The sequence below is a fragment of the Amblyraja radiata genome, chromosome 21, assembly GCF_010909765.2.
Source record: "Amblyraja radiata isolate CabotCenter1 chromosome 21, sAmbRad1.1.pri, whole genome shotgun sequence".
Taxonomy (NCBI): Eukaryota; Metazoa; Chordata; class Chondrichthyes; order Rajiformes; family Rajidae; genus Amblyraja; species Amblyraja radiata.
This window is the reverse complement of record NC_045976.1, coordinates 6903295-6929530: the sequence shown is the minus strand read 5'-3', so window position 1 is coordinate 6929530 and position 26236 is coordinate 6903295. Positions and strand designations below refer to the sequence as shown.

Sequence of the window (26236 nt, the reverse complement as noted above, 5' to 3'; positions counted from 1 at the left end):
CGCATAGTTTCCATTTACTGTTAGTCAATGGCAAATCCACTACAAAAGCACAACATTAATTCCAAGAGAGTAACAATTGTACTGCACCACCCCTGCACCAGTCTGGCACTGTTCAGACAAATATTATACCCATCTACTATTGAGAGGGGTTACCAATTGAATCAGGCTTCAAGTCAATAACACTATTGATAAGGTAGATGGACCGGGGTTTCCCTATTTCGAACAATTTATTTTCCAACATTGGAACTCTGGCTGAAACAAAAAATTGTCCTGCGTCTCATATCATTCCTGCAAACTATAATTCTTCACAATGTGAGGCAAATGACAAGTTGAACTCTGCGTCCTTTTCAGTTTATCTGATCAAGACTGAAAGCTGGTGGATTTCAGTGGCAGTTATACTGGTTTTCACATCATTATTTTAAATACATGTCATTTTTATCAAACGCACACTGACACATGATACTTAATACTTAATGAAGCTTCAAGTCATTAAACTGCATTATCTTCACTACCTTCCCCTCTCAGCTCTGCACTGACCGACTTCTTAACCAATGTGACCTCCACTTTCATTTTATAACCTTCACACAACTTGACTTAATTGAACAGCCGTCCCCTCAAAGTTGCCATTCGTGTAGCTTTCTAAAACCTCTCTATCCAAGTCCCTGAATCCACCTTCACCTATATCCCACTAATCCTCTCAACACCCATCCAACTTCGCTGCAAATCAATTTCAATCCACGATCTGCAGAAGGGTCTCGACCCAAAACGTCACCCATTCCTTCTCTCCAGGGATGCTGCCTGTCACACTGAGTTACTTCAGCATTCTGTGTCTATCTTCGGTGTAAATCAGCATCTGCAGCTCCTTCCTACATGATCTGCAATTGTTGACCCACCTGCCAGACAGAGGATTATCATTCCATCTGCTCTAACGAAAGCCCTCATCTTTTTCTTGGGTCACCTCTAAATCTCCTGAGTTTCAAGGAGAACAGTCCCAGCCTTTTCAACCTCTCTCTATATAACTCTAGTCTCTCATTCTTGGCAACATCCTGGTGTGATATGCTCTATGCCTTCCTACTGAAGCACACCTCCAGATTCAGGGACAGTTTCTTCCCAGCTGTTATCAGGCAACTGAACCATCCTACCAAGTAGTCCTGAGGTACTATCTACCTACTTTGAGACCTTCAAACTATCTTTGATTGGATATTACTGGACATTATCTTGCACAAAACCTTATTCATGCACCTGTACACTGTCAATGGCTCAATTGTAATCATGTATTGTCTGTCCGCTGGCTGGTTAGCATGCAACAAAAGCTTTTCACTGTACCTCGGTACACGTGACAATACACTAAACTCAACTTTCCATCTTTTCTGAAATGTGGTACTCAGAATTGTCCACAACATTCCAACTGAGGCCTAACAAATGAGCTATAATATTCTTCCCTCAATCTATTGGTTTTGTTCATGAAGTAACCAGGTGCTCCTTTTGACCACTTCATTGAGTGGATTTTGAGGACTGGCGTGTATGCCGATTGAGTTCATTGTCAGTTGTACAGGCTTCGTTGGTGAGTGTAGCTGGCAATATCGGATCAGAAGTGGCTCACACAGGAACAGTGGAAGCACAAACACTGTGGCAGGCATTGATACCGAGCCCTACATTCTCAAGCTCTGGTGAATCGGACCCGTTGGCTGCCTTCACAGTTGATACAGGCTGCTTCAGTCAAAGCACACCAGCCTCTTCTGTCTGCGCACAGGATTCCCACTCGCTTGCAGGAATGCCAACGTCGATAGGCATTGATAGAGTGGATGTGGAGAGGATGTTTCCACTGGTGGGAGAGTCTAGGACCAGAGGTCATAGCCTCAGAATTAAAGGGCGCTCTTTTAGAAAGGAGGTGAGGAGGAACTTCTTTAGTCAGAGGGTAGTTAATCTGTGGAACTCGTTGCCACAGAGGGCTGTGGAGGCCAAGTCAATGGATATTTTTAAGGCAGAGATGGACAAATTCTTGATTAGAATGGGTGTCAGGGGTTATGGGGAGAAGGCAGGAAAATGGGATTAGGAGGCAGAGATCAGCCATGATTGAATGGTGACGAGACTCGATGGGCCAAATGCCTAATATTACTCCTATGACCTGTGAACTTGTGTTTGAGGCTATAGATAGACACAAAATGAGGGATGGCAGCTCAGTGGGGCAGGCAGCATCTCTGGATAGAAGGAATGGGTGACGTTTCGGGTCGAGTCCCTTCTTCAGTCAGGGGAGAGGAAGACACAGAGATATGGAAAGGTAAGGTGTGAAAACGAGACATCACAGGGAACGAGGTTCAAGGAACATGTAGAATCGATAAATGTAGATAGGTTTGAGGCTATCTTTGATACAATCCTTGCATTGCTCACTTGGATGTTCCTGGTTCCGGTGGCCCTGTGCAAGAACTCCGTAACTCCAGAGCTGGCGTGGCATATGGGATCTTTCCGCACGGATTCCGTGGCCTGTCCAGCACAACTGTGGCCCCACGATCATGGCCTCCATGATGACCACACCAGGCTCATCCAGAACGTCCATGTTTGGCACTTTGTCCTGCTGTTTGATGCCCGTGAGGGACCTCAGGGATCTCGTGTGGAAACACTCAAGCCAATGCAAGCATCCATATCTCGCTGCCAGACTAAAAGCTTGTCGGTACGACTGCTTCGTACACTTTGATCTTGGTTGACTGCTTGACGGTTCAGTGGACTGAGATACTCTCGTCTAGACAATCATGCCATTACAGTGCACTTTAAAGAGCTCTCTTCACAAAGTACCTTTGTTTCAAGATGTCAGCAATAAAATTTCACTCTAAGCTCCGCAGGAAAGTACAAGTGAACGTGACCAAAAGCTTGCAAAAGAGAAAGGATTTAAAGAGTGCATTTAAAGAAGAGGTTGAAGCCAAGTAATTTATGGAAACAATTGCAGGGAGATGAAGGTTTGACTGCCAATTTTGGAGCAATTAACTTCAGGTCCTGGAGAGTTCTTTACTGTGGTACAATGTCGCAGCTGAATTGCTGCTTTACTGCGCCAGTTAAGGGACCCAGGTTCGATACTAACCACGGGTGCTGTCTGCACAGAGCTTGTATGTTCTCCCCGTGACCACGTGGGTTTTCTCCGGGATCTCCGGTTTCCTCCCACACTCCAAAGACGTACAGGTTTGTAGGTTAATTGACGCAAGTGAAAATTGTAAAACTGTCCCTAGTGTGTAGGATAGTGCTAGTATGTGGGGTGATGGGAGTGATTTGGAGTGTGGGAGCAAACCGGAGAACCCGGGGAAAACCCACATGGTTACATGAAGTACTTACAAACTCCGCACAGACAGCACCCGTAGTCAGGATCAAACCCAGGTCACTGGCGCTGTAAGGCAGCAACCCCGCTTCTTAAATGTCGTCACCTTCTCCTCAGGCAATGCAGATTGCAACCATTCTCTGTGGAAAAATGTGTCCCTCAGATCTTGTGTTGGACATCCCACCATGGGAAGAAGATTTGTCTTGCCTACCCTTATTATCCTTCACATTATTTTTCTATATTTCTGTCGGATTGTCCCTTAGTCTTCTCCGTTCCATTTAAAACAAACACAGGGTATCCAATCTCTCCTTACAAATGCAATGCTCCAATCTAGGCAACATCTTAGTGATTCTCCTCTGCATTCTCTCCAGCACAATTACAGCTTCCCTGCAGTGGGGGCCAGAACTACACATGATGCCCCGAGTTGAAATGAGACATCCTTACTCTTATAATCTCTGCCATGGCTGTTGAAGGCAAGCATCCTTCTTCACCACTATCTACCAATGTTACCACTGCAGGGATCTATGGACATGCACCCCAAGGTCCCTCTGTTCATTAATACTTTTTAAGGCCTGGGCGTTTACTGTGTAAATCCCACCCTTATTTGACCCTGAATAATGCATCACTCCACACTGCCAAGATTGAATTCCATTTATCATAATAACCCTGTTCAATGTTCCATCTCAGTCTAAAATAATCTTCCTTGCTGTCTACAACATGACAAATTTGTATGTCATCTGCAAACATATTTATCATGCCTCTTACATTCACATTTAAGTTCTTATTACAGTACATCACAAACATCAAGGACCCAGCACCGATCCTGTGGTACCCCGCTGATCACAAACCTCCAAACAGAATATCCTCCGTCACCTATTATCAAGCCAATTTTGTTTCCAATTTGTTCATGAAGGAACTGCAGAAGCTGGAGAATCGAAGGTAGACAAAATTGCTGGAGAAACTCAGCGGGTGCGGCAGCATCTATGGAGCGAAAGAAAGAGGCAACGTTTCGGGCCGAAACCCTTGTTCAGACTGATGCAGGGTGGGGTGGGAGGTCACCTCTAAATCTCCTGTGTTTCAAGGGGAACAAGCGTAGGCTTGGCGATCGTTTCGCCGAACACCTCCGCTCGGTCCGTATTAACCAACCTGATCTCCCTGTGGCTCAGCACTTCAACTCCCTCTCCCATTCCAAATCCGACCTTTCTGTCCTGGGCCTCCATTGCCAGAGTGAGCACCACCGGAAACTGGAGGTGCAGCACCCAGTCTGCATCCCGGTGGCCTGAACATTGACTTCTCCAATTTCCGGTAGCCCTTGCTGTCTCCTCCCCTTCTCAGCTCTCCCTCAGCCCTCTGACTCCTCCTCTTCCTTTCTTCTTCCCGCCCCCCCACCCTGCATCAGTCTGAAGAAGGGTTTCGACCCGAAACGTTGCCTCTTTCCTTCGCTCCATAGATGCTGCCTCACCCGCTGAGTTTCTCCAGCATTTTTGTCTACCTTTGTTTCCAATTTGCCAGCTTGTCTTGGATCCTGAAAGCTTCAACTTTTTGAATCAGCCTACCATGCAGGACCTTGTCAAAGGCCTCATTGCAGTCCATTTAGAGTTGAAAATAGTAGCACTTGGTAGTACTAGATGTTGGCAGGTGGTGTGAAAATCAACGTCGGGTGAAATTGAATACCTGGCTTGTGAACTGTTGGACAGATTGCAGGAAAAGTGGTTGTGAAATAGATTTTGCATCAGGAAGAAAGCTTTGGCCATTTCCAATACCTATCAGGGGGTCATTTCAGATCATCTATAACTTCCTACTTTTTAAACTCCAAGCTCCATCTTTCAAGCTTTTAACCATGTCATCATCCTTTCTGTGTCACCCTGAAGTATAATATCGTCACCACTATCCTCACCACTTTGGGCGAGACGGTGGCGCAGAGCACCAGAGACCCGGCTTTGATCCTGACCACAGGTACTGTCTGTAAGGAGTTTGTACGTTCTCCCAGTGACCTGCGTGGGTTTTCTCCGGGGTCTCCAGTTTCCTCACACACTCCAAAGACGTACAAGTTTGTAGGTTAATTGGCTTGGTATAATTGTGTGTAGGTTAGATCAGTGTGCAGGGATCGCTGGTCGGTGCGGACTCGATCGGTTTCCCTGCTGTATCTCTAAACTAGACTAACCGCACATTCATCAGGGAAAGATGCACTCAAGGGACCAATTCTTCCAGCTGCCATTTAGAAACTCCTCAATGGCCAAAGTTGAGAGGCTGCCATGCAGGTGATTATGGAAGCAAAGCCATGTATTATAGAGCACAATTTTCAAATGAAAACCCCCCACTTTCCTTTTAGAACATGACTTAACCAGTAGTGAAGAGAAGGCTGTGCAACAGTAAGACAAACTCAATGTACGGCCATGCTGACATAAAATGTGCTCTACGGTGAAGAGAAAGGCTAGCCCACTGCTAACGCAAGGGGGGGAAAAAACAAAAATCAAGACACCTTTCACGTAAGAATGAATAGCCACCACCACTTCACGCATCCACCCAGAGAGAGTTCAAACAAAAAGCAACCCACACTAATGGCCGCTTCTGGATTAAGTTGCTCCTGTATCGCCCTGTCTGCCACAGTGTGCTCGTTCTGGTCATGCTCAAACAGCTGAGTTGGCGTTAGAAACGATTGCATACAGATGGGACAGATGAACCCCTGGAAAAAGTGTTAACTTTCAGAATTATAACGTATTACGAGCAAGATCAAGCACAAAAAAACTTCTGTGACCATGAAAGCAAGACATCTGCACACACAAAAACGTGGAGAGTAAATTCAACATGCAGGACAATTGGATTGAACGCTCTTCGAAGTTCCCGCGTGTGCTGAAAGGATAAGTATTTTCATTGTCAGTGTTCAAAGAAAGAAGCAGAACATCTTTTATCTGCAGTCCACACTATATAACTTGATTCAGTCCATTTTGAGACTAAATTAACAATGTGTTAATCTGACGATAATCCACTGTAGGGAACAATTCTATTAAATGGACTTCAGCAGCAAATCAAATCTTCAAATGCAATACAATTTCATTAACAACAGGCATTAATTCTCAATTACAGTCTGCTCCTTGTTCCACACTTTGCAAGGGGTGTTGAGGCAAGTGTATATTGTGTTCAGACAAGTGGATGTATTTTTTCTCTAGTGCTCTGGCAAACTTGAAACCCTCCTTTGAACTCATTAATAGAAACTCAGAGGTAAAATAACATGTACTCCTTAAAACAATTGGATGGACTCAGTATTGCGATAAATGGTTTCCTGGCAGGTGCGTGCAAGGCCATACGGAGATTCAAGGTTACCATAGAGGGATATCAGGAAACACATTTTCCATTAAAATGTGGAGAAATTAGAAACAGTTTAAAAAGAAAAGGTTGTACGTTCAGTGTGTCAACAGCAAATTTCAAGTCTAGATTTTGGTGGGTAAGGATAACAAAGTTCATGGAGGAACGGCAGGGAAATGGAGTCAAGCTACAGATCAGACATAATCCTACAGGAGAGTGCAACAGACTGGATGATCGCTTACCGACTCCTGTGTTGAATGTGTAAGGACTGTCAATTATACTTTAGGGTAAACCACATTGTAAAAGAAGGATGATAAAGATGGGAGATAGACACAAAAAGTAGGAATAACTCAGCGGGACAGACAGCATCTCTGGAGAAAAGGAATAGGTGATGTTTTGAGTTGAGACCTTTCTTCAGACTGAGAGTCAGGGGAAAGGGCAACGAGAGATAGGTAGATGGGTCTCCCTTTCCAATTGATACCACTTAAAACCAATTTGATCAGCAGGTGTCTCAGATCCTCTGCGATAATAAATTAAATGTGATGAGTTGGTGTCTTGGTTTATCTTCCTCTCTTTCCTTTCTCTTCAACAACACCGCTCCACAAGTTTTGTTTGAGCAAAGCTGCTGTTTCCTGCCATATGGCCAAATTTTTGTTGTTTCCTTTTTGTCGTAAAGCTCATTTGCAGCTGGAATTCTGTGTAGGAATGAACTGCAGATGCTGGTTCGTTCAAAGATAGAAACAAGGTGCTGGAGTAACTCAGCGGGTCAGGCAGCATCCTGCGAATCTGAAGAAGGATTCCCACCCGAAACGCCACCCGTCCATTTTCTCCAGAGACGCTGCCTGACCCGATGAGTTGCTCCAGCACTTTGTGTCCAGCTCAAATCACATCTGCTGCTGCTCGCCTTTATTCAATTTCCTCTTCAGATTCACAATCAAACAGATCGTATCATAAACTCGCACTTCAAATACATGCAAGCGTTTCTCAAGCTTGGCTTGTGAAAGTCCATGTCACAGCCTCAGGGAATTTGTTACAATCCAATCTTTTTGACGATGGCAATGCCCTTGATTTTCCATCTTCCTGTCGGTTTGGTTATGATTGCCGATTCCAGTGCTAATCTTCCCCAATCCTGCAGTTGATGTTCTGAGCCAAATACTAGAAGTGCTCAGTTATTGCACATTTATTCTTGTATTATTTCAGGTTTATTACAGTCACATGTACTGAGGTGCAGTGAAAAGCTTTGTTTTTATATGCTATCCAAATATATCAGATACAAACATAGATACAATGTTCAAACTCAAGTACAATAGATAGAGCAATGGGGAAGATACAGAGTGCAGAATATAGTTCTCAGCATTGTAGCGCTTCCGTTTCTGTGAAAGTCAATGTTCTCAATGGGGTATAGGTGAATCGAACAGTATCCTAGCTTATGCCAGGACCGCCCTGAAACCTGATAGGAGGGGAAGAAGTTGCTCCAGATTCTGGTTTCAATCTTCTGTACCTTCTGCCGGATGGGAGCAGGATGAAGCAGGGTGGGACGAGTCTTTGATTATGTTGGCTGCTTTTCAGGGGCAGCGTGAAGTGTAGATGCAGTCAATAGTGGGGAGTCTGGTCTGTGTGAAGGGCTTGGCTGCATCCATAATTCTCTGCAATTTCTTGAAATCTTGGGCAGAGCTGTTCCCAATCCACGCTGTGATGAAACCTGCTTTCTATGGTTATTATTGTTAAGCTGCTGTTAAAATGTTGTCTTTGTTGGAGGCCATGCTGATTCTATAAGAGCCAGCTCTTTATTACAAGCCTTGTCAGATCTCACAACTGTCAAGTTATTTGGTCAACATGTTCAGCAAACTGCAGGTTGGTAACAATTCCACATCTGTCTTGACCCTTTGCCAGAAACTCTTCATCCTGTCTTTTAAGTGGCCACAGTTAATTCCAACAACCGAAGTCCCTAAGATTTTGGCATCGATAGAGATTATCTTTCCTTGGTGTGGGTACAGTAAAGGGCCTGTCCCACTTAGGAGACCTAAACAGCAACCTCTGATGACCTTGCCCGCCACCCAAGGTTTCCATGAGGTCACCGGAGGTTTTGGTCACTCTCCCTAATGGTCGAAAGTGGTTTCTGCGTGGTCGAGGCTTCATCTAGGTTGCTGCTATTTTTTCATCATGATTAAAACCGGCCTCGACTAAAAATAGGTTACCATTTTAAAAATCGATCATTTTTTAGTCGCAGCCGGTTTTCTTCATAGTCGAGCAAGGTTTTCAACATCTGCGTGGGAGGTGGTAGGAGGTTGCAGGTCACCTCGACCTTGATCTTTTTTGGGTGGCGGGCAAGGTCATCAGAGGTTGCTGTTTAGATTTTCTAAGTGGGACAGGGGCTTAAATGAATGTGGTATTTGAGCAAGTCTGCGTGTTCACATCCTCCCAGAGTGGTCACTGCTGCCCCTCCATTCTTTGACATGGCAGCGCATTGTCAACCATGGGCGATTTGTCAACTTCCACAAGTTCCCACACAGGAACAGAACAGGGACCTCCTCTGTTTGCTCTGCACTTCAAGATACTGCCATTTGAATTATTTTGACAAATGGTCGTTCCTCTGCAAAATTGTGTTAATTACACCAGCACTCTATTTTGTCATTTTTAGTCTCATTTCAATTTGTCTATACAGTAAACCCTCATTATAACGGACCATATTGGGGGGGAAGGGAAGGAATGGTGTCCGTTATTGCCGATTGCCCAGTATAAGAGACCGCACCTGGAGTATTGTGTACAATTTTGGTCTCCTAATTTGAGGAAGGACATTATTGCTATTGAGGGAGTGCAGCGCAGGTTCACCAGGTTATTTCACGGGATGGCAGGACTAGCATATGATGAAAGAATGGATCAACTGGGCTTGTATTCACTGGAATTTAGAAGGATGAGAGGATATCTTATAGAAACATATAAAATTCTTAAGTGATTGGACAGGCTAGATGCAGGAAAAATGTTCCCGATGTTGGGGGAGGCCAGAACCAGGGGTCACAGATTAAGAATAAGGGGTAAGGCCATTTAGGACTGAGATGAGGAAAAATGGCTTCACCCAGAGAGTTGTGAATCTGTGGAATTCTCTGCCACACAAGGCAGTGGAGACCAATTCACTGGATGGTTTCAAGAGAAAGTTAGATTTAGCTCTTAGGACTAAAGGAATCTAGGGATGTGGGGAAAAAGCAGGAATGGGGTACTGATTTTAGATGATCCGCCATGATCATATTGAATGACGGTGCTGGCTCGAAGGACCGAATGGCCTATTCCTGCACCTTACTATGTTTCTATAACCGAGTAATCCAAGGGGTGGTTTTGGAAGGTCGGCGAAGATCCTCAAAACTAGTGCTTGTGGCAGAAACGGGAGAGAACAGAGGAGGCAGAGTGACAGTTGTTGCCTTAAAGTGCCAGAGACTCGGGTGCTGTCTGCATGGAGTTTGCACGTTCTCCTCGCGATCTGCGTGGGTTTTCTCCAGGTGCTCCGGTTTCCTCCCACACTCCATAGTCATACAGGTTTGTAGATTAATTGGCTTCTGTAAATTGTCCCTAGTGTGCAAGATAGAACTAGTATATGGGGTGAGCGTTGGTCGGCACGGACTTGGTGGGCCAAAGGGCCCATTTCCACGCTGTATCTCTAAACTACTAGATTCAAGAAGCTCAATGTAATCAGATTTAGTTTAGGTTGGAGATATAGCTCGGAAAAGGGCTCTATCAGCTGTACCAATGTGCCGCCCCAAACTTGGTCAAATCTCCCGACTCCTCAAGACTCAGATCCCAGAATTAACGGAGTTTCTCTTCACTCCCTGCTCCAGGGAGAGAGGCCACCTGCCAACTTTAACATTAAAAGACTATCAGCCAACTCCCGTTCGTCAAGCCGGAAGCTAGCCTAAAATACTTATTGTTTGCAAACGTGAACATTCAGGCCGAAAGATGGTCTCATCAGTCGTGAGGAGGGAATCCCTTCGGCCCATCTTTATCATGTCTCCCCACTCTCCCAGTACCAACCCGTTCACTGATCTTGGTCTGTGGCACCTCTCCATTCCTCCTAACCGGATTACTGGTATTCTGCTGGCGGAGGTTGACTGATCATCAGACCCATTGTAATTCTCCATTTTATGATGTTGGTTTACTATTTTCAATCCCGATCTCCAAACTAATCTAACCTAAAATCTTCATGTCCACTAACCTGGCTTCAGCTCCTTCTCTCGCAGCAGTAGTAAGACTGGGATAATTGATTCTCTAGCAGATTAAATTCTACGAGCTGCCATGAATTGGGGCGGCAGTGTGGCGTAGTGGTAGAGCTGCAGTGGAAGCACGGTTACCAGCGGTGGAGTGATTAAAATTGGGAACGACAAACAGGAGGCATGCAAGGCTACTGAAGTGAGAAAGGAGCAATCAGGGAGGGATGGAAATTCAAGAATAAGAATTTTAAAAACTTAGCGTTTTGTTTAACGTAGTGCGAGTCTGGATACAGAGTGTGGTTTTGAATGCCCAAGTCTATGTTAGTCATCCATCTATTCTATATGTTTCTGTTTTCATCTTGCTTCAATTTTATCAGCTTAATCTCGAGAATACAATGTGTCATCTTAAATTAATCCCTGTAGAAGATATATTGCAGAAAAGCAACAACCATTGCAACAGATTTGAAAAATAAAGAAGATTGACACAAAGTGCGGGTCGGGCAGCATCTCTGGAGAGAAAGAACGGGGAGACGTTTCAGGCCGGGACCTTCTTCAGACTGAAGGTAGAGGGGAGGGATCCTTGAAAAATAAAGGATGTACTTAAGAGTTACATACCTCAGAACCACCTTCATTGTTGACTTCTACAGCCGGTGCTGCCGTTACTGAGGTATCTGCATCAGAACCCGTGGAAGCAAGGGATGTCTACAAGAGAAGGAAAAAGATTCAGGCCACGGCCAACCAGGACTGGACCCAACTCTCCACAAAGAATCACACAGATCCAAAACTTTCTCATGGCCAAAGTTGCCTCTTCTTGAGTTGAGTTTAGTTTATTGTCACTTGTACAGAGAGGTACAGTGAAAAGCTTTTGCTCCCTGCTGACCAGTCAGCAGAAAGACAATACATGATTACAATCAAGCCGTGAGTACTGATGCAGGACAAAGGGAATAACGTTTAGTGCAAGATAAAGCCAGTAAAGTCTGATCAAATATAGTCTGAGGATCTCCAATGAGATAGATAATAGTTCAGGACTGTTCTCTAGTTGTTGGTAGGATGGTTGAGTTGCCTGATAACAGCTGGGAAGAAACTGTCCCTGAATCTAGAGGTGCGTGCTTTCACACTTTTTTTGCCCAATGGGAGAGGGGAGGAGAGGGAGTGGCCGGGGAGCAATGCGTCCTTCAGACTTTCTGATCTGGGGACACCAGCAGGGCGCAAGTATTATCTCAACCCCAATGATAAACAGATGGCTAACTTCACTTTGTTAATGATTCAATGATATTTTATTGTCACCTGTAGCTCGGTACAGTGAAATGCTTTGTTTTGGGTACAACTCGGTACAACCATACGGCAGGCCTCACCTATGCAGTGCACAAGTCGCCACGTTTCTGGCGCCAACAAATGTACAAAACTTCACCAAACCGTCCTTTCTCACTGCATCATCTAGGAATACCTGCACCTCAGCTCTTCTTCTTCTTGCGTATGGCGTGCACAGCCTAAAGTTGTAGGACAAGTTGTCGCACGCCAGGTTGATTGCATTCGTCGAAACAGGGCGGAACACGTGAAGGTTACACCCCTCAGCTCGAGTCTCCTAGAATTTGCTCACTTTCTCACTTCTGATGCAAGGGTGTGGACTTAAAATGTTGACTATTTCTCTTTTCACGAATGCAGCCTAGCCTGCTTGGAGTTTGCAGCACTTTCTGTCTTTATTTCCTATTCCCAGCACCTGTAGTTCATTGACATCTTGTCTGAAACAGGAAGCTTATTGCAGCAACTCATCCAAAGTACAGAGTACTATAACCATTAGTCTCCATTTGAAAACAGGATACCCGATAAAAAAAATCACTTGGATAATGAACAAACAAAAAATATCTTTCCATTGTCCTTCTCAAGATGATGCATAGAATGAGCAATATTTGACAACTAACCTCTTGAATGTATGGAAACCCAGCACCCAATTTCCACAGAGCAAACTCCCCTACTCAGCAATATGGTGAATGGCATGAATGTTGAAGGGGCAGTGTTCACATCAATATGTTTTGTGATGTGTAGAAAGGAATTGCAGCTGATAGTATGTACTGAAGCTAGACACAAAGTGCTGGAGTAACTCAGCGGGTCAGGCAGCATCTCTGGAGAAAAAGGATAGGTGACCTTTCGGGTTGGGACCCTTCTTCAGACTGAAGGGTCACAGTGATGTTTAAGGTTTGTGATGTTCTTTGTGGAATACATATTGGCCTTGGGGATCAGAGAGGACTCCCTTCTTCCATAAACTATGTTGTAGGACACCTTCATTCCACCCAAGTGGGCAAGTAGTGCCTCGGTTCAATGGCTCATCCAAAGAGTAGCACCCAATAGTACAGAATATCAAGAGTCTAGTTATGGATGTACAACCTCATTTGTAGCACGTAAATACAAACCTTTACATAACACAAATGACCTGACCCCCTCATCAGAAGGGCATGCTAAGTTTCAGCAGGAAGATATTAAGAATCATTTTTTACTTTGAAAAATTGGCTTACCAACTAGTTTATCTGAACGAACTGTATAAGCCCAGTGAAGACTTAATTTATTGTTCTTAAAAGAATATCAGTTACTTTAAAGTTACGGAAATAATCTTTCCCACAAAAATCAGCAGTCCACAAAAACCTTTACTGTCAAATTAAGCAAATCTGTTCATGATGCATGGTGGTCAAAGCCACCAGCAAGCCAGCTGATGCAGAGACAGGAGTCTGGATCCCACCAGCTTCAGAGCAATGGATCACCCTTACTTGACAAGAGACATGAGACGATTCTTTCTCTCAGAGCATCGGAAATCATTGGACTCATTTAGGGTGGCACGGCGGTAGAGTTGCTGCCTTACCGCGCGGCCAGAGACCCGGGTTCCATCCTGACCTGTGCGGAGTTTGTAAGTTTTCCCTGTGACCTGCGTGGGATTTCTCCGGTTGTCCTGGTTTCCTCCCACACTCCAAAGACGTACAGGTTTGTAGGTTAATTGGCTTCGATAAAATAGTCAATTTTCCCTCGTGTGTAGGATAGCATTAGTATACGGTGTGATCACTGGTCGGCGTGGACTCAGTGCGCCAAAGGGCCAGTTCCCGCGCTGTATCTCTAAAGTCTTTCCCCAAGGGAACTGACCAGGCGGGATATTGAATATATTCAAAAGAGAGGTTGACAGACGGTTAAGGGAAGGAAAGTCTCTAACGATCCTTACCAGTGACTCTTGAACAGACGCTCATAAGCCAAGGATGTATTCACAATCTAACCCTTGTTTATTTTATCCGCACTTTCCCTGAAACCATATACTACATTCTGTACTCTGAAGGGGGCATTTGGACGATGTACACAAACATTTTGTGTCTATCTTCGATTTAAACCAGCATCTGCAGTTCTTTCCTACACAAAATTATGATGGGCACAGACAGGGGACATAATAGGAAACATTTCCCCATAGCTGGAGCGCATAGATTTAAGGTGAGGGCATCCGAGGAACTATTTCACCCAGAGGCTGGTTGGACTCTGGAACACGCTGCTTGAGGGTGAAAGTGCCCCTCTCAGAATGTTTAATAAGTATCTAGGATTCACTGAGGCGTAGATGGTTATGTGCCAAGTATTGGGAAATGTGATTCATATAAATAGATGCTTGGTTGGCAGAATAGATGGTGCTGGTAGATTAAATGTTGTTTAGGTACGTTAAAAGGTGTTGATGGGCATGTGTGAGAGAATACGTGCAGTGATATAAAGAAAGGAATAATACGATTGCTCCACTGAAAGAATGAACTGACTAGATGGATCAGAAGATGGACATAAAAAGCTGGAGTAAGTCAGCGGGTCAGGCAACGTCTCTGGGGGAAAGGAATAGGCGATGTTTCGGGTTGAGACCCTTCTTCAGACCTGAAATGTCACCCATTCCTTTTCTCCAAAGATGCTGCCTGACCGCTGACCAGCTTTTTGTGTCTCTATTTTCGATGTAAATCAGCATCTGCAATTCCTTCCTCCACAGACTAGATGGGTCAAATTGCCCTTTGGTGTTATAAGTACGCTTTTTCAAGTTACCCTGTAACAGAACTATTATCAGTCATTTTTTACTTCAAAACAACTGGAAAATTGTAAAGTCGCAACTATTTCACTAATGGCCTTCAGGAAATGAATCACGCACCCTTATCCAATCTGTTAATATAACCAGAGGACATCGTCCGATGATGAAGGGAAGGAGGTTTAGAGGGGAACTGATAAAGAATCTGTTTCACCCAGAGCTTTTGGAATGTGGAAGAGACCGCCCAAAAGTTGGTTGACTTTTAATTGCCATCTCAAAAAGGTCAAGCAAATCATCAAGGGAAAGGACTTTCTCAACAACTGTCACATTCAATAAAGGAATGAAGAAATAGATTAAAAGGTTGAGGGACAATTTGGATCCATCTAACTTGATTCTTTAAAGGTTGAAGTAATTTTAACCTTCAATCATCAAAAAGTCACGATTTCAAACAACATATTGAAATGTCAAGAACATTAAACTGTATAACCGATAGCTCTAAGGTAAGAGGCGCGCGGTTTAAAGGGGGTAATAATCATTATTTATTTATGTTTGAATTAATTTAATTATTTTTATTATTACAGCTATTATTATAACTAATGGGGCGGCACAGCGGTAGCGCTGCGGCCTTACAACGCCAGAGACCCGGGTTCGATCGTGTACTGGGCGCTGTCTGTACGGAGTTTGCACGTTCTCCCTGTGACCAGCGTGGGTTTTCTCCGGGTGCTCCGGTTTCCTCCCACACTCCAAAGATGTTCAGGGTTGTAGGTTATTTGGCTTGGTAAAATTGTAAAATTGTCCCCAGTGTGTGTGAAGGATGGTGAACTGAACGTTCATCGTGTTATAAGCCCTGCTTGGGAAAATGCCAATTTTCCAATTATGATCACATTTGTTGTAATTGATCAATAAATGTCACTGTACACCCTTACCAAAAGATTTCCCCCCCATTATTTATCAGACAGATTGACACTCCAAGAGGGTACAGCACCAGAGTGTTGCAGATTTGACAATAATCCAAGTTCCCATCTGCACTCCTGCATTAGCAGAAGATTGCAAGGTACTGCTGGAGTGAAAAACAGATAAACACTGGCCAAGACACTGGAGATTACCACCATGTTCTTCTGTAAATAGCACCAGTCACAGCTTTGGTTCTGAAGCCCAGCACTTCCCAGCTCGTGTGCCAGCCTAGATTGCACACCCGAGTCACTGGACTGGAATTTAAACCCACAGACATGCTGAGCTGTAGCTACTACTAAGAAAGTCGCGAGCACCATTTAGTGGTTAAGCAAATGCAAGTGAAAGCTGAAGCAACAGTTGTGAACTGAAGCAGGCACTGATGTACCATCTGGCTCTATCCAAATGATTTAGGTGATGATATCAAGGAATGGTAGGAGGAGTAATGGATTCCACAGCAGATGAACGTTTAACGGCAATGGGCCTGTACTCACTGGAGTTTAGAAGGATGAGGGGGACCTCATTGAAACGTACCGAATAGTGAAAGGTCTGGATAGAGTGGATGTGGAGAGGCTGTTTCCACTAGTGGGAGAGTCTAGAGGCAATAACCGTAAAAGGACGTACCTTTAGAAAAGAGATGAGAAACATAGAAACATAGAAAATAGGTGCAGGAGTAGGCCATTCGGCCCTTCGAGCCTGCACCGCCATTCAATATGATCATGGCTGATCATCCACTCAATATCCTGTACCTGCCTTCTCTCCATACCCCCTGATCCCTTTAGCCACAAGGGCTACATCTAACTCCCTCTTAAATATCGCCAATGAACTGGCCTCAACTACCTTCTGTGGCAGAGAATTCCAGAGATTCACCACTCTCTGTGTGAAAAATGTTTTTCTCATCTCGGTCCTAAAAGATTTCCCCCTTATCCTTAAACTGTGACCCCTTGTTCTGGACTTCCCCAGAGAAGGAATTTCTTTAGTCAAAAGGTGGTGAATCTGTGGAATTCTTTGCCACGGACAGTGGGTGGAGGCCATGTCAATGGATATATTTAAGGCGGAGATTGACAAGATACTTGATTAGTACAGGTGTTAGGGGTTATAGGGCAAAGGCAGGAGAATGGGGTTGAGGGGGAAAAAAATAGATCAGCCATGTAAGTAAGTAAGTAAGTAAACTTTATTTATATAGCGCATTTTAAGACAATTTGCATTGACCCCAAAGCGCTTCACATAATTTAAATAATAATAAGTTCCATAGAAAAAGGTTTAAAAAAAAAAAAAAAAAAAAAAAAAAAATGCCATGATTGAATAGCGGAGCAGACTTGATGGGCCTAATTCTGCTCCTAGAACTTGAAGTTATGAACAGATCAATGCAATGATGTTCCCACAGGATATGGCAACAACATTGACAATGCCAATGACTGTCTTACTGAGTTGAGAAGACAGATAAAAATCAAGGACAAATGTGGATCTGAAGTCACATATAGGTTAAACTGGGTAAGAACGGCAGATCCTCGCGTCTTTGGAATGTTTGAAGTTCCCGGAGGTAAGCCATGCAGTTATAAGGAGAAGGAGCAAACTCCACACAGACAGCACCCAAGGTCAGGAATGAACCCGGGACACCAACGCTGAGGAACTTTAAGTACAGTCTGGCCTACTTGTCATGTCCCATAACTTTACCATTAGCAACAGAATAGACAAAATAGATTTATCTGATTTCAGCAACACATTGCCCTTCAGTCTCGCCCTATCAGAGATATTGTTTTGATGTAGCCATCCCTTCCCATGTCCCTCACTAACTTGTTTCTCTCTTTCTCAGTTCTAGAGGAAGTCCCTAACGTAAAATATTTACTGTGTCTCTTTCCACAGTTGCTGCCTGACCTGCTGAGCATTTTTTTTTTTTTTTTTTAAATTTAAGTGAACCTATTTCCACAGGGAGTAGACAAAATGTGTTGGAAGGAACTGCAGATGCTGGTTTACACTGAAGAAAGACATAACATGCTGGAGTAACTCAATGGGTTAGGCAGCATTTCTGGAGAAAAGGAATAGGGAATGTTTTGGGTCGAAACCCTAGTTCAGATTGAAAATTAGGGGAGCGGGAAACTAGAGGTAGGAAAAGTCCCTCCCCCACCCAAGCCTGTTCCACTGTTTTCAGGTATCATGTATCCATATATGTTTCATGGATCCATACATCTCTTCGTTATCACCTCTTCCACAGCCAATAATGGACTATTGTGGGCTCAACCTTACTTTGGTCATCCGCTGATTTTCATACCTCTAGTTTCCCTCTCCCCTGACTCTCAGTCTGAAGAAGGATTTCGAACTGAAACGTGAACTATTCCTTCTCTCCATACATGCTGCCTGACCCGCTGAGTTATTCCTGCATGTTGTGTCTATTCACAGGGAGCACTTGGGACAAACAGAAAGCTTTAAGGAGAGGCTGCATTGACACGATTCAGCTCGGGGAGGTTTGAAGTGAGGTGGGGGGGGGGGGGGCGGGCCAAGTAGCTCACATGTTCCAGAAGCACCAGCATTGACATAATTAGCCTATTTCTGTGCAACTTTGAAATAATCTGCCTTGGGCTACAATCACCAATTAGCCACACATATGCGAGTCCAAACAAGATGCTTCAAGTTAACATTTTAGATAATTGCCAATGAAAATCTGGTGCCAGGACAACACAGATCCACAAAAACCACGATCTGTCTCTGACTGCGTTTATCAGACACCATTGCTGTTATAGAATCATTGAGTATTACAGCGTGGAAGCAGGCCCATTGGACCAACTTGCCCACACCGGCCAACATTCCCCATCTACACTAGGCACACCTGCCTGCGTATGGCCCATATCTCTCTAAACCTATCCTATCATATCCATGTACCTGTCTAAATGTTTCTTAAACGTTGCGATAGTATCTGCCTCAACTATCTCCTCTGGCAGCTCCTTCCATATACCCACCACCGTTTGTGTGAAATAGTCACCCCTCGGGTTCCTATTAAATCTTTTCTCCCTCACCTAAAACCTATGTCTTCTGGTTGTCGATTCCCCTACTATGGGCAAGAGACTCTGTGTGTCTAACTGATCTATTCCTCTCATGATTTTGTACACCTCTATAAGCACAATCCAGTCATCAATCTGAAATGTTAACCATTACTCTCTCTCCCCATAGATGCTGCCTAACCTGTTGTTCTTTTCCAGCATTGTTTCTTCTTGATTTCATGTGTCTGGACTCTGCCATATTGAACTTCTCAATGTTCAGTTTAGTTCAGAGATACAGGCCCACCGAGTCTGTGCCGACCAGCGATCACCGTACACTAGCACTATCCTACACACACTTGGGACAATTTACAAGTTTAGCGAAGCCAATTAACCTACAAACCTGTATGTCTTTGGCGTGTGGGAGGAAACCGGAGATCCCGGAGAAAACCCACGCAGGTCATGGTGAGGACATACAAATGCTACAGACGGTACCCGCAGTCAGGATTGAACCTGGGTCTCTGGCACTGCGAGGCAGCAACTCTACCGCTGTGTCACCTAGTTGTTAGAGCCTCCCTTTAATCACGCTCCGAGACACGGCACATCAGTGAGCGAGGGCAACCTGAGATGCAGTCCACTTGACCACTCCGCCCAACACGGTAACAACCCCAGGTTACAGTTCATTCACTGCCCACCCCTTTCACAATCACAAAATTAAATGTCTCCCATTCCTCCAGCGGTGCTGGGTCACTGAAATGTGAAGCAGAGCACCACGTGCGTGTGTCAGCAGTGACAGGCACTCTCCTGTCATACAGGCAATGTGTGTTGCAATCTCAGGCCAGTGTGGAGGACTCCTGGAGAAGGGAAAGAGAATTGCATTGCAGAGGATTGTGGACGCAGCCCACACTATAAACCAACACAAACCAACCTCCCTTCCATTGACTCCATTTACCCCAACAACTCCCTCTTCTCCCCTCTCCCATCAGACAAGAGATACAGAAGTGAGAAAACGCATACCTCCAGATTCAGGGACAGTTTCTTCCCGGCTGTTTTCAGGCAACTGAACCATCCTCCCAACAACTAAAAGCAGTTCTGAGCTACTCAGTGGAGACCCTTGGACTATCTTTGATCAGACTTCGCTGGACTTTATCTTGCACTGAACGTTATTCATGTTATTCCCTTTATCATGTACACTGTAGGTATGTTGCAAAACGTACCTGAAGCGTCGCTGAAAATCTGCCCCAGCCCGTGTGCGCGATTTTGGCGCTGTTTAGAGGGGGGCAGGTTTAAAACGCGATTTTCTCTAGGCTGTTCCAATCGAGGATGTTCAGCCTAGTTAATTATTAACGAAAAATCGCTGGAAGACCCCGTCGCAAAAGCTATTATTAGTTTTAAAGGCCTTGTATAATTGTTATAGTAGTTTAAACATTAACCTCTAAACCCCCGACGGCCGGCAACCGTCAGGGTCTCATAAAGCAGGCAACAGGAGGTATGTAGCTTATTTTTACATTAAAAAGGGCTTCTTAAGATCCCTTTATACAAAGTTTAATATTGCGAGTAGCTCATTTTGGCCCCATTATATCCCGCAGTATTTTTCTGGGCATTTGAGGGCACAAATCTACCGCAATGTGAACGTTCTAAACCAGCGCGTTCCACAGGATCCCACTAGAAAGCTGATTTAAAATGGACTTTAATTTGCAGCAATTAAACACTAAATTCCTTCCATTTGGCCTATAAATTAATGCAAATGAGATTTAAAAATCATGTTTTATTGTGAATTATTTGTGAATATTATTTGGACACTTAAGCAATTTAAAAATGTTAATCATTTATTAAGAAATGGATAGATGTTTAGATCTAGTAATTGAAGTGTGAAATTAGCTACAATTGGGTAACTAACTAATTATATGCTTTAATTTCAGGTCATCCAAGTAAGATTATTTTATATTTGTTTCAGAATGGTTCAATCTATGATAACTGAAAATTTCATTCAGTTCTCTTAATTTTTAAGAAAGTTATGGGCTTTTGACTGTCCACGATCACAGCTTTTTTGTTATGTCCATAGAAAATCAATAGGGAACAAGATGCTAATTTCCGAGTATGAAAATGGCCATAACTTTTTAAATACTTGAGATATGAAAGTGAATTAGGTGTCAAATTAAACTTATTTTTATGCTTTATCTGATGGGATAAATTGCAGACTTGATTTTTTAAATCTCAAAATTTTGTAACATTGCTATACACTGTGGATAGCTCGATTGTAATCTTGTATTGTCTTTCCGCTGACTGGTTAGCAAGCAACAAAAGCTAAACTCAAACTCAAAGGAGGCAGAGAGGGGCATTGTTGACCTCAGTTTAAAAGGGTTTTCGTAGACCTGTGTATGCAGCATCAAAAATATCAATGCATTCAACAAAATTGTGCTGCTGAGCCCACAATTGCATCCGCACTAGTCTATACATAACACCGAGGAGTTAAACTTGTGAATCACTAGTAATGAGCCACAGACGCAATCTTTGCACTTCCCTTCTTTCCAACGTCTCCCACTTCCTTGCCAAAGCTCAGCCCACTATTCCAAGCTGCCCAACATTCACTTTCCATTCCCTGAACCACTAAAACAGCGCCAGAGATGAGTTGCGCAAGGTCAGTATGAAGTCAAAATAAAAGGATTATAGCTTTAAAAAAAACACTTGCAGGCCTGAGCTATAGGGAGAGGTTCAGCAGGCTAGAACTCTCTTCCTTGGAACCCAGGAGGATGAGGTGTGATCTTATAGAGGTGTATAAAATCATGAGAGGAATAGAACGCGTAAACTTCTGCGGGTGGGTAAAGAAAGAAGTGAACGGGGAGGTGACTGGAGTGAATGGATGGGGATAGGATGTAAATAATTCAAAACAAACTAGCCCTCTCCTTGAAAGGTGCTAACTACGCCTGGGTATAAATCCAACTAGAATATTGCTCAGAACCTATACTAACATTCCAGGGAACATGAGACTACATCCCACCTGCCAGGACTTTTGAGATTTTGAATAAAATTTAAAGTAAAAAGCTGGAAATTAGTAGTTATAGTCACAGGGTGTTACAGCATGGAAACAGGCCCTTCTGCCCAACATGTCCCATCTACACTAGTCCCACGTGCCTGCGTTTGGCACATCTCCCTCTAAACCAGTCCTATCCATGTACCTGTGTAAATGGTTATTACACGTTGCAATAGTCCCAGCCTCAACTCCTGTGTCCTCTGGTTCTCGATTGCCCTACCCTGGGCAAGAGACTCTGTGCATCTACCCGATCTATTTATCTCATGATTTTATAGACCTCTAAAAAGGAAGGTGGGTTTGGGGGTGTGGGGGGGGGGGGTGGGTGTGTGTGTGCGTGTGTGTGTGTGTGTGTGTATGTGTGTGTGTGTTTTTTTTTTTTTTTAAGGGTTATTTGCCAAATGCAGGCAAATGGGATTAATTTAGATGGCTGTCAAATTGTGCAGATAACTGCAGACGCCCGTCTGAAAAAAGGTCTTGACTCGAAATTTCACCTATTCCTTTTCTCCAGAGAGGTTGCCTGACCCGCTGAGTTACTCTAGCATCTTGAGGTTATCTTCAGTTTAGATGGATGCCTTGGTCGTCTAAGGCCTGTTTCCGTGCTGTGTGATTCCATAAAATGAACACTGGTGGGTTTGTTGATAGTGAACATAGTGGTCAGCTACAGGGTGATGTTGATCAGATGGGCAGAGCAATTAGCAGGCGGAATATAATCCTGAGAAGCAAGAGGTGAAGCACTTTGGAGAGGCCTGGTATGGGAGTAGAACATTCACAATATATAGAGGAGCCCAGGGAATACTGACTCAAAGCCCAAGGGTCCCCAAAGATGGCAGCACAGGGAGGTAAAGCGGTAAAGAAGATAGATATGATACATATTCTATGCCTCAGATAATGAAGATAAAAGCAGAGATGTTATGATACAACTTAATAAAACATTGGTTAGGCCACAGACGAACAGGTCCCCACACTAGACAAAGGGCAATAATTGCATTGAATGGGAGGTTATGGTCCAAGTGCTAGTAAATGGGATTAATAGAGATTGGTACTTAATGGTCAGCATGGACATGGTGTGTAGGAAGAACCTGCAGATGCTGGTTTACACCAAAGATAGACACAACAAGCTGCAGTCACTCTGGATCAGGCAGCATCTCTGGGGAAAAAGGAATAGGTGGTGCTTTGGGTCGAAACCCTTCATTGGACTGCATTTCGGGTAGAGACCCTTCTTCAGCCCGAAGAAGGGTCTTGACACGAAACATCGCCTTTTCCTTTTCTTCAGAGATGCTGCATGACAAGCTTTTTGTGTCTAGCATGGGCACGGTGGCTGAAGGGGCTGTTTTTGTGATGTACAACTCTAAAATGCACCTCCCTCCACCTACCTCCCTAACCAACTTTCAAGGAAGGAAACCTGCTAGCCTCAGTCAATCTGGCTTATGCAATTCTAGTAACATCCTTACATGGAGACAAAAGGAACTGCAGGTGCTGGAATGGGGTGGGAGTTTGCAACCTTCACGCGGTCCGCCCTGTTTCCACGAATGCACAATCAAATAAGATCAAATAGAACAAGTTGTCCTACAAATTTAGGCTGTGCATGCCATACGCAAGAAGAAGAAGATGCTGGAATCTTGAGTAAAACACAAAGCGCTGGAGTAACTCAGCAAGTCAGGCAGCTTCTAAAGAGGGAATGGATCAGTGAGATTTCACATGGGAGCCTTCTACAGTATACATCAATGATTTAGATGAAGGGATTCAAAGTAACATTAGCAAATTTGTAGATGATACAAAGCTGGGTGGCAGTGTGAACTGTGAGGAGGATGCTATGAGAATGCAGGGTGCCTCGGACAGGTTGGGTGAGTAGGCGGATGCATGGCAGATGCAGTTTAATGTGGATAAATGTGACGTTATCCACTTTGGTGGCACAAACAGGAAGGCAAATTATTATCTGAATGGTGTCAGGTTGGGAAAAGGGGAAGTACAACAGGATCTGGGGTTCCTTGTTCATCACTCATTGAAAGTAAGCATGCAGGTACAGCAGGCAGTGAAGAAAGCTAATGGCATGTTGGCCTTCATAACAAGAGGAGTTGAGTATAGGAGCAAAGAGGTCCTTCTGCAGTTGTACAGGGTCCTGATGAGAGCACACCTGAAGTATTGTATGCCGTTTTGCTCTCCAAATTTGAGGAAGGACATTCTTGCTATTGAGGGTGTAGGTTCACAAGGTTAATTCCCAGGATGGCGGGACTGTCATATGTTGATAGAATGGAGTGGCTGGGCTTGTATACTCTGGAATTTAAAAGGATGAGAGGGAATCTTATTGAAACATACAAGATTATTAAGGGATTGGACACGCTAGAGGCAGGAAACATGTTCCCAATGTTGGGGGAGTATAGGACCTGGGGCTACGGTTTAAGAATAAGGGATAGACCATTTAGAACGGAGATGAAGAAAAACTTTTTCACACAGAGAGTTGGAATTCACTGCCTCAGAAGGCAGTGGAGGCCAATTCTCTGGATGCTTTCAAGAGAGGGTTAGATAGAGCTCTTAAAGATAGCGGGGTCAGGGGAAATGGTGAGAAGGTAGGAATGGGGTACTGAATGTGGAGGATCAGCCATGATCACAGTGAATGGCGGTGCTGGCTTGAAGGGCTGCATGGCCTACTCCTGCACCTATGGCTTATGCAGGGGGGCTGAGCATAGGGGAGGGTAGCTGAGCATAGGGGAGGGTAGCAGAGCATAGGGGAGGGTAGCAGAGCATAGGGGAGGGTAGCAGAGCATAGGGGAGGGTAGCAGAGCATAGGGGAGGGTAGCAGAGCATAGGGGAGGGTAGCAGAGCATAGGGGAGGGTAGCAGAGCCCGGAAGATGGAGGGAGGATTTTGGGGAAAGGCTGGGTGGTTGTTGGGGTGGGAGGCTGGAGGGAATGGGGGGAGGGTGGAAGCTGGGGGAATGGAGGGAGGGGTGGGGGAATGGAGGAAGGGATGGGAGGATTGTGGGGAGGGGATGGGGGTTGGGAGGCTGGAGGGGAGGTGGGGGGTTACGGGGGAATGGGTTTTTTGGGAGAGGGGTGAAGTTTGTGGGGGTGATTAGGGGAGGGGAGGTGTGGTGTTACGGGGGCGGGGAGGGGGTTTGAGGTGAGGTGGGGGATGGGCTGGGGGTAATAGGAGGAGGGCAGTTCAGGGGGAGGGCGGAGAATGAGGGATTTGGGGGGCAGTGTTGGGGTGCTCGAGTGTGGGGTAGGATTTGGGGTGTGGGATAGGGGAAGCAGTGGGGAGGGAGAAGAGGGCGGGGACTGGTTGTGGTGGATGATGGCGGAGAGGGAGGGTCGAGCGGGTCAAGAGGATTGGAGGAGGGGGGTGAGGGGACCAGAGTCCGGGCTGTTTGTACCGGGGGGGGGGGGGGGTACGCGCTAAGGGCCGGTTGCCGCCCACCCAAGGGCGGCGGGATCGGGATCGGGGCCGCGGCCCAGCCGCCCGCACCGGGCCTGGGTTCGGCGGTCGGCTGACAGTCGCTCGCTCCCTCTCCCTCTCCCTTCCCTCCCGTCCCCCCTGCCCCCACCTCACCCCACCTACCCTCTGCAGGATCCGGCGGAACATGGCAGCGACCTGGGCACTGGCGGGCGGGCTGTGGCAGGCGGCAGACACGGCGCTGGCTCGGCGAGGAGGGAGGGAGAGAGAGAGAGAGAGAGGGCGGCGCTGCCTGGCTCCGTGCGCCGCGGGCGGGGATGGCTGGAGGGAGGGGCCTGGTGCTGGCGGACGGCGCCTGACGTTAACCAGGCATCGCCTGTCAGGCCCGGACTCCGACCACGACCACAGTCCCCGTCCCACGGCGCCGCCACCGGGTCCACCCGGCCAGTCTAAGCAGGTGGTCCTCCCATCAGGTTTGTCCTCCCAGGTGGTCCTCCCATCAGGTCAGTCCTCCCATCAGGTGGTCCTCCCATCAGGTGGTCTTCCCATCAGGTCCGTCCTCCCAGGTGGTCCTCCCATCAGGTCAGTCCTCCCAGGTGGTCCTCACATCAGGTCGGTCCTCCCAGGTGGTCCTCCCATCAGGTCCTCCCATCAGGTCAGTCCTCCCATTGTCAGTCCTCCCAGGTGATCCTCCCATCAGGTCGGTCCTCCCATCAGGTCAGTCCTCCCAGGTGATCCACCCATCATGTCAGTCCTCCGGGCCAGGTCCTCCCTCCAGGACAATATTCCCACCGGGATCTCGGCTGCTGTATGTGTGGAGTTTGCACGTTCTCACCGTGACCGCGTGGGTTTTCTCCGGGTGCTCCTGCTTCCTCCCACACTCCAAAGACGGACAGGTTTGCGGGTTAATTGGTCCTCTGTAAACCTGCTCCTGGTGTGGGTACGGAGCGGATGAAAAAAACTAAATGGGACTAGCATTGATGGGGTTCCTTGGTCGGTATGGACCAGTGTGGCCGAAGGGCTTGTTACTGTGCTGTATGGCTAT

At 45.5% G+C, this 26236-nt stretch overlaps 1 protein-coding gene across 7 annotated transcripts in view; it reads right to left on the bottom strand.

Moving 5' to 3' along the window:
• Nucleotides 1-25633, bottom strand: part of eea1 (early endosome antigen 1) — a 96852-nt gene extending 71219 nt beyond the window's left edge. For 3 of the 7 annotated variants that reach the window (XM_033039425.1, XM_033039424.1, XM_033039423.1), the window contains exons 1-3: nucleotides 25357-25633; nucleotides 11428-11514; nucleotides 5865-5993 (exon numbers count right to left, since the gene is read on the bottom strand). In XM_033039425.1, the coding sequence (XP_032895316.1) occupies nucleotides 5865-5993; nucleotides 11428-11514; nucleotides 25357-25380 (240 nt within the window). In that variant the 5' untranslated portion in view covers nucleotides 25381-25633. The remainder of the gene's footprint in view (nucleotides 1-5864; nucleotides 5994-11427; nucleotides 11515-25356) is intronic. The other 4 variants (XM_033039420.1, XM_033039421.1, XM_033039422.1 and 1 more) reach the window with 2 other exon arrangements.
• Nucleotides 25634-26236: the final 603 nt, after the last annotated feature.